This window comes from Astyanax mexicanus, chromosome 8, assembly GCF_023375975.1.
Source record: "Astyanax mexicanus isolate ESR-SI-001 chromosome 8, AstMex3_surface, whole genome shotgun sequence".
NCBI lineage: Eukaryota > Metazoa > Chordata > Actinopteri > Characiformes > Acestrorhamphidae > Astyanax > Astyanax mexicanus.
The window spans coordinates 5,487,372-5,499,258 of NC_064415.1; the positions used below are offsets into that span (position 1 = coordinate 5,487,372).

Below are 11,887 nucleotides of genomic sequence, written 5' to 3' on the forward strand. Positions count from 1 at the left end.
ACAAGGTAATTGCACAACACACATGACTGTAATCATATTGGGTTATAAGTACACTCCCATCCATGCATCAAGTCTGAAATATGTGTGGGTTTTGTAAAATAGCATTGAATTTCACCCATTATCAACAGTGAAATCACCTCATTTTGACTATTCTTAATAAAAAAAATCATAAAAACAGAGAAATACAGCTCTAAGTAAGATCCCAATAAGACATGGTCACCAATTAAAACCCTTTCCATCATTTAAAGGAGCATTAAGGATGATATTTTCTGTAGTAATTCATAACATGATCAGGATGTATCATCAGATATTAAGGTAACATGCTGAGTTTAAGTACCGGCAGCCTGTTTCAGCATAGCTTCAGGCAGTATTTTCTTATTTGAACTGTGTGGGCTGTGGCTACCGAATCTGCCCCTCTAGTCCCATTTCCACACACAGGGTTGCCAGGTGTAGACAGCAGCAACAGCAATAGCAACAGGTAATCACTGAACTTCAGCAAGGTTGCTGACCATAGCTGGGTAATTTATTACACAAGTAGAAACGGGCATTTTAGCCATTGAATCATATATATTGACTGATCAGCTACAAATTAATACACGTCGTCACAACACGACAATCTGGCAACCCACGAAAGTTTCAAGTCTGAGGGAGTAGTGGGTGGCGAAGGAAACTCTCTGTAATGCTTGGAAATTGGACTGCTATAAACATTTCACACACTTGATCTCATTTATTACTGATTGTTCCTTTAAATTCAATTCTAGAAAGGCTATTTGAATTAAAATCACCTCCTTTGACATTTATTAAGTTTAATCCATGAATTAGAGGGCTTATCTCTGAACCTTGACGGTTGTTTCCTTTACTTCCAATGAAACGTTTTGTCATCACATGTAAAAGCTCACTGCACTAAACTTGTCAAACTTGTCAAAATGTGTCCAGTTTGCATTTTCGCAGAGAAAGACAAGTGAGACAGAAAGTGAAATTGTTTGCATTGTCTCATGACAGCCTGTGTAAATAAAAATCTTCATTAGAAAAACTACTTCTCACTCGCAGGTGGTCACGCATAACAACATTCCACGCATTTAGTTGGTATTTAAGATGGGTATCAGTGTTGGTACCAAAGAAATTCGTCTGAGAACAAACCTGAATTAAAAGTACAAAAAAGCTCAGTAGAAATTTAAACCAAGCGTGAAAATGGCAAACATATTTGTGGTGTCAAGATCTTGGCATCCTGAACTTAGCGTTACAAAAAAAGTTGGCCTAGATTTAGATATTTGATAGGACTGTCACCAGCTTATGTGTAGTGAAAACATTAATTATCTTTATTTTGGCATAAACCTGTCACTTAGACAACCACCAAAGATAACCAAGTTAGGAGCAGCCAACGTCAATCAAAAACTTAGATCTTGATAAAATAAGTATTTCATTAAATTAATGCTTTTAAACTGGAAATGTTTTTATTTGTTCATGATATGTTTGAAAACATTAATCAACTGTGTAACATGTTCATTTGTTCTGAGAATAAAGTGTATGGAAGAGTAATGGAACAGTCTACAGTCTAGCTCCTTATTTATAATGTTGCCAAAATGCCAAGGTACCAGATATTTACCTCAGTTTTTTCTAGTTTACTTCAGCTTTCATTAGTTTACCTCAGTTTTCTCAAGTTTACCTCAATTTTCTAAGGTTTGCCTCAGTTTTCTGTAATTTCTTTTAGATTCCTCTAGTTTACCTTAGTTTTCTCAGGCTGCGCTAGTCCATTTAGAAGCTGCGGTGGTGTTAGTTAGCTAGCTATTTATTTATATGGTTTCTGAAATGTCTTTAGAGCACTAAATTAAGGATTTACACAACTGGAATAAAATAACATTTCAAATTTACAGAGTAAGTAACTAGCTAGCTAGCAGATGTTAGCTAACATTAACAAGCTAATATTATCTATTAGCTAGCTAGCTAATGGAACAGAATGCATTGACCTTTTCTGCTTAACAAAATACTTAATACAACAATATATCATGATAAACTTTTTTTTTAAAGATTACTGGTTTAATTTAGTATTTATTAGTTTACCTCAGATTCCTCTAGTTTATCTCAGTTTTCTCCAGTTTACCTCAGATTCCTCAAGTTTACCTTAGTTTTCTCAGGCTGTGCTAGTCCATATAGAAGCTAAGGTGGTGTTAGTTAGCTAGCTATCTATTGATATGGTTTCTGAAATGTCTGCATTGCACTAAATTAAGGATTTACATAACTGGAATAAAATAACATTTCAAATTTACAGAGCAACTATCTGTTAATTAGCTAGCTAGCTAGCTGATGTTAGCTAACATTAACAAGCTAACATTATCTATCCGCCCAAGCTAGCTAGCTAGCTAATGAAACAGAATGTATGGACTTTTTCGGCTTAATAAAATATTTAATACAACAATATATATTTTTTAATTTACTAGTTTAATTTAGTATTTATTAGCTACCTCAGATTCCTCTAGTTTACCACAGTTTCCTCGGGCTGTGCTAGTCCATATAGAAGCTGAGGCTGTGTTAGTTAGCTAGCTAGCTATTTATATGGTTTCTGACATGTCTGCATTACACTAAATTAAGGATTTACATAACTGGAATAAAATAACATTTACAGAGCAAGTATTTGTTAACTAGCTAGCTAGCTAATATTAGCTAACATAAACAAGCTAACATTATCTATACCTTCAAGCTAGCTAGTTAATGTAATATTATATTGTTTTAAAGGGTATAAGGGTTTTAAAAAGCTAGGAAACTTTTACTTTAGATATAGCTTAACCCAAAACAAAATAAGGGTACAGAACCATTGGAACATTTTACAGACTATAATAATGGAACAGATTGTGTGGACTTTTTCTGCTTAATAAAATATTTAATACAACAATATATCATGTTAAACTTAAATTTTTTTAAGTTTACTAGTTTAATTCAGTTGTTTTTTCTCTAGTTTACCCAGAATTCCTCTAGTTTATCTCAGATTTCTCTAGTTTACCTTAGTTTTCTCAGGTTATGTTGGTCCATTTAGAGGCTGAGGAGGTGTTAGTTAGCTAGCTATCTATTGATATGGTTTCTACCATATTTATGCAACTGGAATAAAATAGCATTATACATTTTCATAGCAAGTATTTGTTAACTAGCTAGCTAGTTGATGTTAGCTAACATTAACAAGCTAACATTATCTATCCTCACAAGCTAGTTAGCTAGTTGATGTAATGTTGCATGTTATAAAGAGCTAGGAAACTTTATATATATATTACTTTATATATAGCTTAACCCAGAACAGAATGAGGGTGCAGAACTAAATTATAACAGACTATAATTTTTTTTTATTTTACAGACTATAATAGTGGAACAGAATGTATAACCGTTTTCTGCTTAATTAACTTTTATTTAGTTTTAAAGTTAATGCATTTTCTACAACCTAGGTCCTTATTTTTCTCTAGTTTACTTTAGTTTCTATTAGTTTACCTGTTTCGTCAGTTTACCTAATTTTCTGAAGTTTACCTCAGCGTTCTCCAGTTTACCTCAGTTTTTTTCCAGTTTACCCATTTCTCTGTTACATGTGGTTTAATTCTGTTGGTAAACAGAATAAAAATGTGAACATGAAACAGTATATTATCATGATAATATGGGTGTGGCTTCTGGACATCAGAAATGAAAATAAAGCAAAGCTATTGCATAAAAGCAATCTGTCTCCTTTCCGTAGAACTCAGTTCCAGCTTTGAGTCTTCTGCTGCGTCTGAGCTCTAACAAGCAGAAACGGAAAAGGACTTAAACGAAGTAAAAGTGAAGCTCCTGGTGAGTCCTGGTTTCTTCTCCAGCTCTGACACTTGTTTTTAGACTTTTCTAGCAGGATTCAGTTTTAGCTTTAAGTATTTTAGAGTAACAGAATCTACTGCATCTGAACTATATGTAGTAGAAATGCAGGTAAAGGAAGTAAACTCCAGCGTTGAGCCTTTTTTGACACTTTTGTCTAATTTGTTCACTTGGGGCATTATTTATATTCAGTTTTATTTGTTGCACATGTAACACAGCAAGCAGTGAAGGTTTGGTTTTACTGAACTTCTTCCATATATGTTTTATTTTGCAGAACAACATTTATTTAATTACTGGACATACCAGAAAGAATAAAAGTAAATTTTCTGTTCATCACACTTAGCATAAAAAGTAAAAAAAAAAAAAAAAAAAAGGTTAGACAAGACAATTATTTTTTTTCCAATTGCTAAAATACAATTTTTTAAACTAGGCTGGTTTCATCCAAGTACTTAACACAATTTAAAAAACATACAGATAGTTCAAACTGTATAAAATTCAGAAATATTTGCAGATACAAACACACATGCTGCTGTAAACGAGTCACATTGGATATTTACGTTGGAGTGAGCAAAAATACGTTGGAGTGAGCAAAAAAAAGAAAATTACAGAAGAATTGTGTTTATAAAAATATAAGAAAAAAGCATCACCTGTGATCTTTTTTATAGAGCTCAATTCTTGATTAAAGAGGTAAGAATTTAATATTGAGGTGTTTGACCAGGTGACTCTATATATTGGCCTTATGCTCATATTGTGTCATTTTGAATGGCAGTGTTTTGATATGGAAAACATATTTTGTTTTGTCTTATGCAGAGAAAGGAGATAAGTGTATTTATAAAGGGCTGTTTTGAGCTCCAAAATGTGTGCAAAGCAGAACATGTGTTTAGAGTTTTGGAGACATGAGAAGAGGTTATAATCTCTGTGTGTCACTTTGAATAATAGTGCTACATGTCATTTTAGTGTGTTAGCAATTGGAAAAAAAACTGTAATAAGTGATATTAGGCAAAAACAATACAAAAATGCCTAGATGTTAAGGTCCAGACTGCTAAATGAGATAGAAATGAGGAGAGAAATGCCACACCCCTACCAACCTATCCAATGTGATGAAAACTTTAAATAGCTTTTAATAGCTTAAATAAACAAGTTCTTAGAGTAGCTAAGATTAGCTGCTGCATCTGAGCTGTAATAAGCAGAAAAACAGGTTTGTTCACTTGGTGATACATGCTATCTGTTGCACTTTTGCATTTATTCGAAGGTGTCGAAAGCATTTGCATTCATTCCTTAGAAAGAAGTATAGAAACTAGAGTTTAAAATACTTCTGTAGAAGTTGAAGTATTAACTCAAGCTTTTTACTCTTTCAGTAAAAGTTTAAAAGTACTGGTTTAAAAATACTTCAAGTATAAAAGTAGTTTTTATACTATATATAAATGTGTAAAAAAAACACATTTTTCTAAAAGCCACAATGACTATAATGTTATATTATTAAAATGTTAATGTTGATAAATTTGGGATGCACTAGGCTGTTCCCTGTTTCGGCTGCATATATGCTGATTGTAAATGAATGTATTTTAGTAGAATGTAAATATATTAAAGAAGCTTAGTTGAACGTTTGGCTCGAGTTCTCTTGAGTCTCTGCACGGATCATCTTCATACCTTCAAATCAACATTGGACGAGAGACTTATCTGGATAGGGGTTTTATTGAACAATAAGAAGCTGGAATGTAAAAAGCTGAAATTAAATAACAAAGTATTTGTATTTTATTACTTGACATAATTGTCTTTACTTCAGGATTTTTGTAAACATCAGGTTGCAAAAAGTAGTTTATAAATATTAAGTCTTTCTTAGAGGAACACACTGAGCTGTAAACACTTAATAAGAGTATGACCTTCATGCTAGTTCTCTGTGTTTCCTCAGTCAATCATGGCTTCCTCCAGAAGATTCCTGTCTGAAGATGAGCTCCAGTGCTCTATCTGTCTGGATGTGTTCACTGATCCAGTCTCTACTGCATGTGGACACAACTTCTGCATGGTCTGTCTCAGAAAGTACTGGAACAGCAGCTCACACTGCCAGTGTCCAGTCTGTAAGAGAGAATTCCCCCAAAGACCCGAACTGTCTATAAACACCTTCATCTCTGGACTGACTTCTGAGTTCAAGAAGTCAGTTCAGGTGAAGTCCAGCAGAGCTCCAGAGAAACGTTCCTCCAAATCTAAGAAGGTTCAGTGTGACTCCTGCAGTGAGGAGAAGCTGGAGGCTGTAAAGTCCTGTCTGGACTGTGGGCTCTCCTACTGTAACTCTCATCTATCACTTCATAAAACTACACCTAAATTAAAGAAACACAAGCTGATGGATCCTGTGGAGAACCTGGAGGACTACATCTGCCAGAAGCATGAGAGACCCCTGGAGCTGTTCTGTAAAAATGTGAAGGTGAGAGACAGAATTCTAGAACTAGAATTAGAATTAACACAAAATTTACTATTCTCCTATTTTTCCTAAGAATAACTGATCATAATGCGTCTCTTTATCACAGACTCAGCTGGAGAAGACACAGACAGAAGTTCAGCAGATGATCCAGGAGAGACTGAAGAAGATCCAGGAGATCAAACACTCTGTAGAACTCAATAAAGTGAGATTTTAAAGCGTTTAAACTCATTTTAAATATGAAAGCTGCTCTTTAAACAGTGTTATTGTTCTTATTGTTGTCTCCTGTTAGAAAATCAGAGAGAAGGAGGAAGCAGACAGTGTGGAGATCTTCAGGGCTCTGGTGCGCTGCATTGAGAGAAGCCAGGCTGAGCTGCTGGAGGTGATGGAGGAGAAGCAGAAAGCAGCAGAGAGGCAGGCTGAAGAGCTGATTAAAGAGCTGGAGCAGGAAATCACTGAGCTAAAGAGGAGAGACACTGAGCTGGAGCAGATCTCCCACACTGAGGACCACCTCCACCTCCTACAGGTCAGAGTCCCTCTGTTTCTCAATAGTAATGCAGTCCATCACAGGACAGCATTGCCCATGCTGAGGGGTTTCTCCTCTCTCCTGCTCTACTGTAGATTTACCCGTCTCTCTGCAGACCCCCACACACCAAGAACTGGACTAACGTCAGTGTTAACACTCCTCTGAGTGTGGAGAGTCTGAGGAGAGCTCTGTCTCAGCTTCAGGAACATCTCACACAGGAGATGGAGAAGATTCCTGAGATCAGTAAGTGTTTTAACGTTCAGGGATACCATGACACAGGCCATTAAACAGGAGAGCAGGCCAACCCGGCAGCAGGGCTGGCATTTGCTCCTTTATGCGGGAAGAAACCAGAACCCTACAAATTGACCACCGCCTCCACTGGTGTCAATGTTTCTAAACAAACTGTCAAATACTGATGAAATAGCCTTAATGAAAGAGACATGAGATCTTGATGTCCTCAAGTGGGTCCTGTATGCATAAAGACATGCATGATGAAGGCATTGATGCTTTTGCTTGGCACTACATTTCCCAGACCTAAATCCAATTGAGAACCTCTGGGACTTTCTGCATCAGTCCATCCAACCATTAATGTTAATATTCCAGTGCAGGTTCATGGTTCATACTGATCAGATCATTGATAAACTGTAATGGAAGTTCTGAAGTAAATTGTGAATTATCTTATTAAATCTTCTTTTAAACAGAACTGAAGAGAATTCAGCAGTATGCAGGTGGGTGGGGCTTTCACTGATCACATGATTCAGTCTGTATGATTCTCTGTTTCTTACAGTATGTTGATTAAAATGGGTTTAAACTGTCTCTCTCAGTGGACGTGACTCTGGATCCTGATACAGCTCATCCTAATCTCATCCTGCCTGATGATGGAAAACAGGTTACATGTGGCGTAAAGCGACAGAAACGTCTTGATAACTCACAGAGGTTTGATTATGGTGTCAGTGTGTTGGGAAAGGAGGGTTTCTCCTCAGGGAGATTTTACTATGAGGTTCAGGTCAGTGGAAAGACTAAGTGGGATTTGGGAGTGACCAGAGAGTCCAGCAACAGAAGAGGAGCAATTACAGCAAGTCCTAAAAATGGATACTGGACTGTGTTTCTGAGGAATAAAACTGAATTCAAGGCTGGAGAATCTCCACCTGTCATCCTTTCGATGAAACAGGCTCCCCAGAAGGTGGGGGTGTTTGTGGATTATGAGGAGGGTCTGGTCTCCTTCTATGATGTTGAGGTCAGATCTCATATCTACTCTTTCACTGGTCAGTCTTTCACTGAGAAACTCTATCCATTCTTCAGTCCTAGTCTCAATGATGGAGGTAGAAATTCGGCTCCACTGATCATCACTCCTGTATAGTATGAATGCTGAGGATTATTTTCCTTATTAAACCCCTTTATTATAACATATCACTCTATGACCAAAAATGAATTTACATTATGCAAGGAATGGATGGATAAATAAATAAATAAATAATTTACTAAACATTACTGAATTTTTTGTAAAATAACTTTACAAACTGTAATAATACTGTTTATAATCCCCTTGTCTGAAGGAAAGATTTAGCAATAAAGTTAAAGTGCACATTTTACACTGTTTACATCTATATACAGTTGTCAGATTATAGGTTAGGCAATAAGTATATATATATATATATATATATATATATATATATATATATATATATATATATATATATATATATATATATGATGCTTACACTGTTAGCTACATTAGCCCGTAGCTCCAGTGCTAATTTTTATGAGGTACAATCTTCAACATGCCTCCTATACCAAGTACACTTCTCACAAATTATTAATTAGCTACAGAATTTACTGTACAGGAGTATAAATGTAGGGTTTTAGAGCTTCAGTCCTGAAACTGCAGTCTGCTGTACTGCAGGAATGTACTGTAGTATGTATATATATATATATATATATATATATATATATATATATATATATATATATATATACGTATATACATATATATACGTATATACGTATATATATGTATATACGTATATATATATATATATATATATATATATATATATATATATATATATATATATAGTAATGATTCTCTGATTGTAATCCAGTAGAAAGGCTGTAAAACTGGAGTGGTGAGGGGAAATTTACAGTTGTTGGTTTAAGTACCTGCAGCACAGGTGTGTTCTCTTCATGACGTCACTCAGGAGAAATGAAACTTAACTCATTCATAAACAGGATCGTTTCCTTTCAGCAGGACTCAGTTTCAGCTTTACATTTTCTTAGAGGAGCTAAATCTGCTGCATCTGATCTCTAAAGAGCAGAAAGTGGAAAAGTGACACTCTTGGTGAGTCCTAGTTCCTTTCAAGAGTCTTTTCTTTCTTTAGTTTGTTCAGTTGTTAGGGTTACATGTATTTTTTTATGATCAGTATTTTATTTAACATTTTAAAGTACATTCTATTATACAATTTACCAAGCCTGCTGAAAATATTCAGTAGTAAATATCACAAGTAAAGGGCAAGGAAAAGAAAATTAGGGGTTACATGTATTGTCTGTTGTTCTTTTATCTTTATTTCTGGATTTCTGTAAATAAAAATCTGTAATCTGTAATCTCTGTGCTCTTACCTGAAAGAACAGCCATGAAGTCATTACACATCCTGAGAATATCATCTTCATAATCTCTCTTTGTCTCCTCAGTCAGTCATGGCTTCCTCTAGAAGTTTCCTGTCTGAAGATCAGCTCCAGTGCTCTATCTGTCTGGATGTGTTCACTGATCCAGTCTCTACTCCATGTGGACACAACTTCTGCATGGTCTGTCTCACAAAGTACTGGAAAAGCAGCTCACACTGCCAGTGTCCAGTCTGTAAAGCAGAATTCTCCAGAAGGCCTGAGCTCCGTGTGAACACCTTCATCTCTGGACTGACTTCTGAGTTTAAGAAGTCAGTTCAGTTGAAGTCCAGTAGAGCTCCAGTGAAACGTTTCTCCAAACCTAAGAAGGTTCAGTGTGACGCCTGCAGTGAGGAGAATCTGGAGGCTGTAAAGTCCTGTCTGGACTGTGGGCTCTCCTACTGTAACTCTCATCTGATGCCTCATAAAACTGCAGCTAAACTCAAGAAACACAATCTGATGGATCCTGTGGAGAACCTGGAGGACTACATCTGCCAGAAACATGAGAGACCCCTGGAGCTGTTCTGTAGAGACGACCAGACGTGTGTGTGTCAGTTCTGCACTGAGGTAGACCACCGGACTCACAGCACTGTTCCTATAGAGGAGGAGAGTGGAGAGAAGAAGGTGAGAGATGTTTAGACAGAGAATTATTAACACTAATTTTACTATTCTCCTATTTTTCCTAAGAATAACTGATCATAATGTGTCTCTTTATCACAGATTCAGCTGGAGAAGACACAGACAGAAGTTCAGCAGATGATCCAGGAGAGACTGAAGAAGATCAAGGAGATCAAACACTCTGTAGAACTCAATAAAGTGAGATTTTAAAGCGTTTAAACTCATTTTAAATATGAAAGCTGCTCTTTAAACAGTGTTATTGTTCTTATTGTTGTCTCCTGTTAGAAAATCAGAGAGAAGGAGGAAGCAGACAGTGTGGAGATCTTCAGGGCTCTGGTGCGCTGCATTGAGAGAAGCCAGGCTGAGCTGCTGGAGGTGATGGAGAAGCAGAAAGCAGCAGAGAGGCAGGCTGAAGAGCTGATTAAAGAGCTGGAGCAGGAAATCACTGAGCTAAAGAGGAGAGACACTGAGCTGGAGCAGATCTCCCACACTGAGGACCACCTCCACCTCCTACAGGTCAGAGTCCCTCTGTTTCTCAATAGTAATGCAGTCCATCACAGGACAGCACTGCCCATGCTGAGGGGTTTCTCCTCTCTCCTGCTGTACTGTAGATTTACCCGTCCCTCTGCAGACCCCCACACACCAAGAACTGGACTGACGTCAGTGTTAACACTCCTCTGAGTGTGGAGAGTCTGAGGAGAGCTCTGTCTCAGCTTCAGAAAAATCTCACGCAGGAGATGGAGAAGATTCCAGAGATCAGTAAGTGTTCAGAAAGTATTTATTAGTTACGTATTTAGTGAGATTGTGAGGCGTTTTTTTGTAGAAAATAAATGTAGTTTTATGTTTTTATAAATGTTTGGAGACACTGCACTTAAATTCTGGACGGTTTGAGCTGGTCCAGGAAATTTACCTGTCCTGCACATTTTTGTGATTTCCAGTGTTTAGTGTTTTCAGGACAGTCCTTTGTGATTTAGTGTTAATATTTCAGTGCTGGTTCGTGGTTCATAGTGATCAGATTATTGATAAACTGAAATGGATCTTCTATAGCAAATAGTGATTGATGTTCTCTGATCTTCTTCCAAACAGAACTGAAGAGAATTCAGCAGTATGCAGGTGGGTGGGGCTTTCACTGATCACATGATTCAGTCTGTATGTTTCTCTATTTCTTACAGTATGTTGATTAAAATGAGTTTAAACTGTGTTTCTCTCTCAGTGGACGTGACTCTGGATCCTGATACAGCAAATCCTAAACTCATCCTGTCTGATGATGGAAAACAAGTTAAACATGGAGACAAACAAAAGAATCTCCCTGATAATCCAGAGAGGTTCAGTCTTGGTACAGGTGTTCTGGGAAAGGAGGGTTTCTCCTCAGGGAGATTTTACTATGAGGTTCAGGTCAGTGGGAAGACTATGTGGACTTTAGGAGTGACCAGAGAGTCCAGCAACAGGAAGGGAAATATTAGAGCAAGACCTGAGAATGGATACTGGACTGTGTGTCTGAGGAATGAAACTGAATATAAGCCTGGAGAATCTCGTCGTGTCCTCCTCTCGTTGAAACAGGCTCCCCAGAAGGTGGGGGTGTTTGTGGATTATGAGGAGGGTCTGGTCTCCTTCTATGATGTTGAGGTCAGATCTCATATCTACTCTTTCACTGGTCAGTCTTTCACTGAGAAACTCTATCCATTACTCAACCCCTGTCTCAATGATGGAGGTAAAAATTCAGCTCCACTGATCATCACTCCTGTTCAACAATAAATGAGGTTTATTTTCTTCAATTTAACTGTGGCTCAGCAGTGCATAACTTCATCTTCTTCATCACAATAAATAGATAAATGGTTCTCTATATT

At 36.9% G+C, this 11,887-nt stretch overlaps 2 protein-coding genes and 1 long non-coding RNA gene across 3 annotated transcripts in view; 2 read left to right on the top strand and 1 right to left on the bottom strand.

Moving 5' to 3' along the window:
• LOC125803775 (E3 ubiquitin-protein ligase TRIM39-like) overlaps nucleotides 1-8,333 on the top strand; it is a 109,098-nt gene extending 100,765 nt beyond the window's left edge. Inside the window, exon 7 of the mRNA XM_049481970.1 lies at nucleotides 7,589-8,333. Within this exon, the coding sequence (XP_049337927.1) occupies nucleotides 7,589-8,124 (536 nt within the window). The 3' untranslated portion in view covers nucleotides 8,125-8,333. The remainder of the gene's footprint in view (nucleotides 1-7,588) is intronic.
• The window catches only part of LOC125803793 (uncharacterized), a 28,453-nt gene continuing 22,678 nt past the window's right edge, over nucleotides 6,113-11,887 (bottom strand). Inside the window, exons 2-3 of the long non-coding RNA XR_007440158.1 lie at nucleotides 9,900-10,017; nucleotides 6,113-6,181 (exon numbers count right to left, since the gene is read on the bottom strand). This is a non-coding gene — a long non-coding RNA (uncharacterized LOC125803793). The remainder of the gene's footprint in view (nucleotides 6,182-9,899; nucleotides 10,018-11,887) is intronic.
• Nucleotides 8,850-11,820, top strand: LOC125803787 (E3 ubiquitin-protein ligase TRIM39-like). The gene is made up of 8 exons (XM_049481985.1): nucleotides 8,850-9,102; nucleotides 9,453-10,046; nucleotides 10,143-10,238; nucleotides 10,326-10,556; nucleotides 10,652-10,799; nucleotides 10,933-10,935; nucleotides 11,127-11,153; nucleotides 11,254-11,820. The coding sequence occupies exons 2-8, from the start codon at nucleotides 9,459-9,461 to the stop codon at nucleotides 11,793-11,795; spliced, it is 1,635 nt and encodes a 544-aa protein (XP_049337942.1). The 5' UTR covers nucleotides 8,850-9,102; nucleotides 9,453-9,458; the 3' UTR covers nucleotides 11,796-11,820.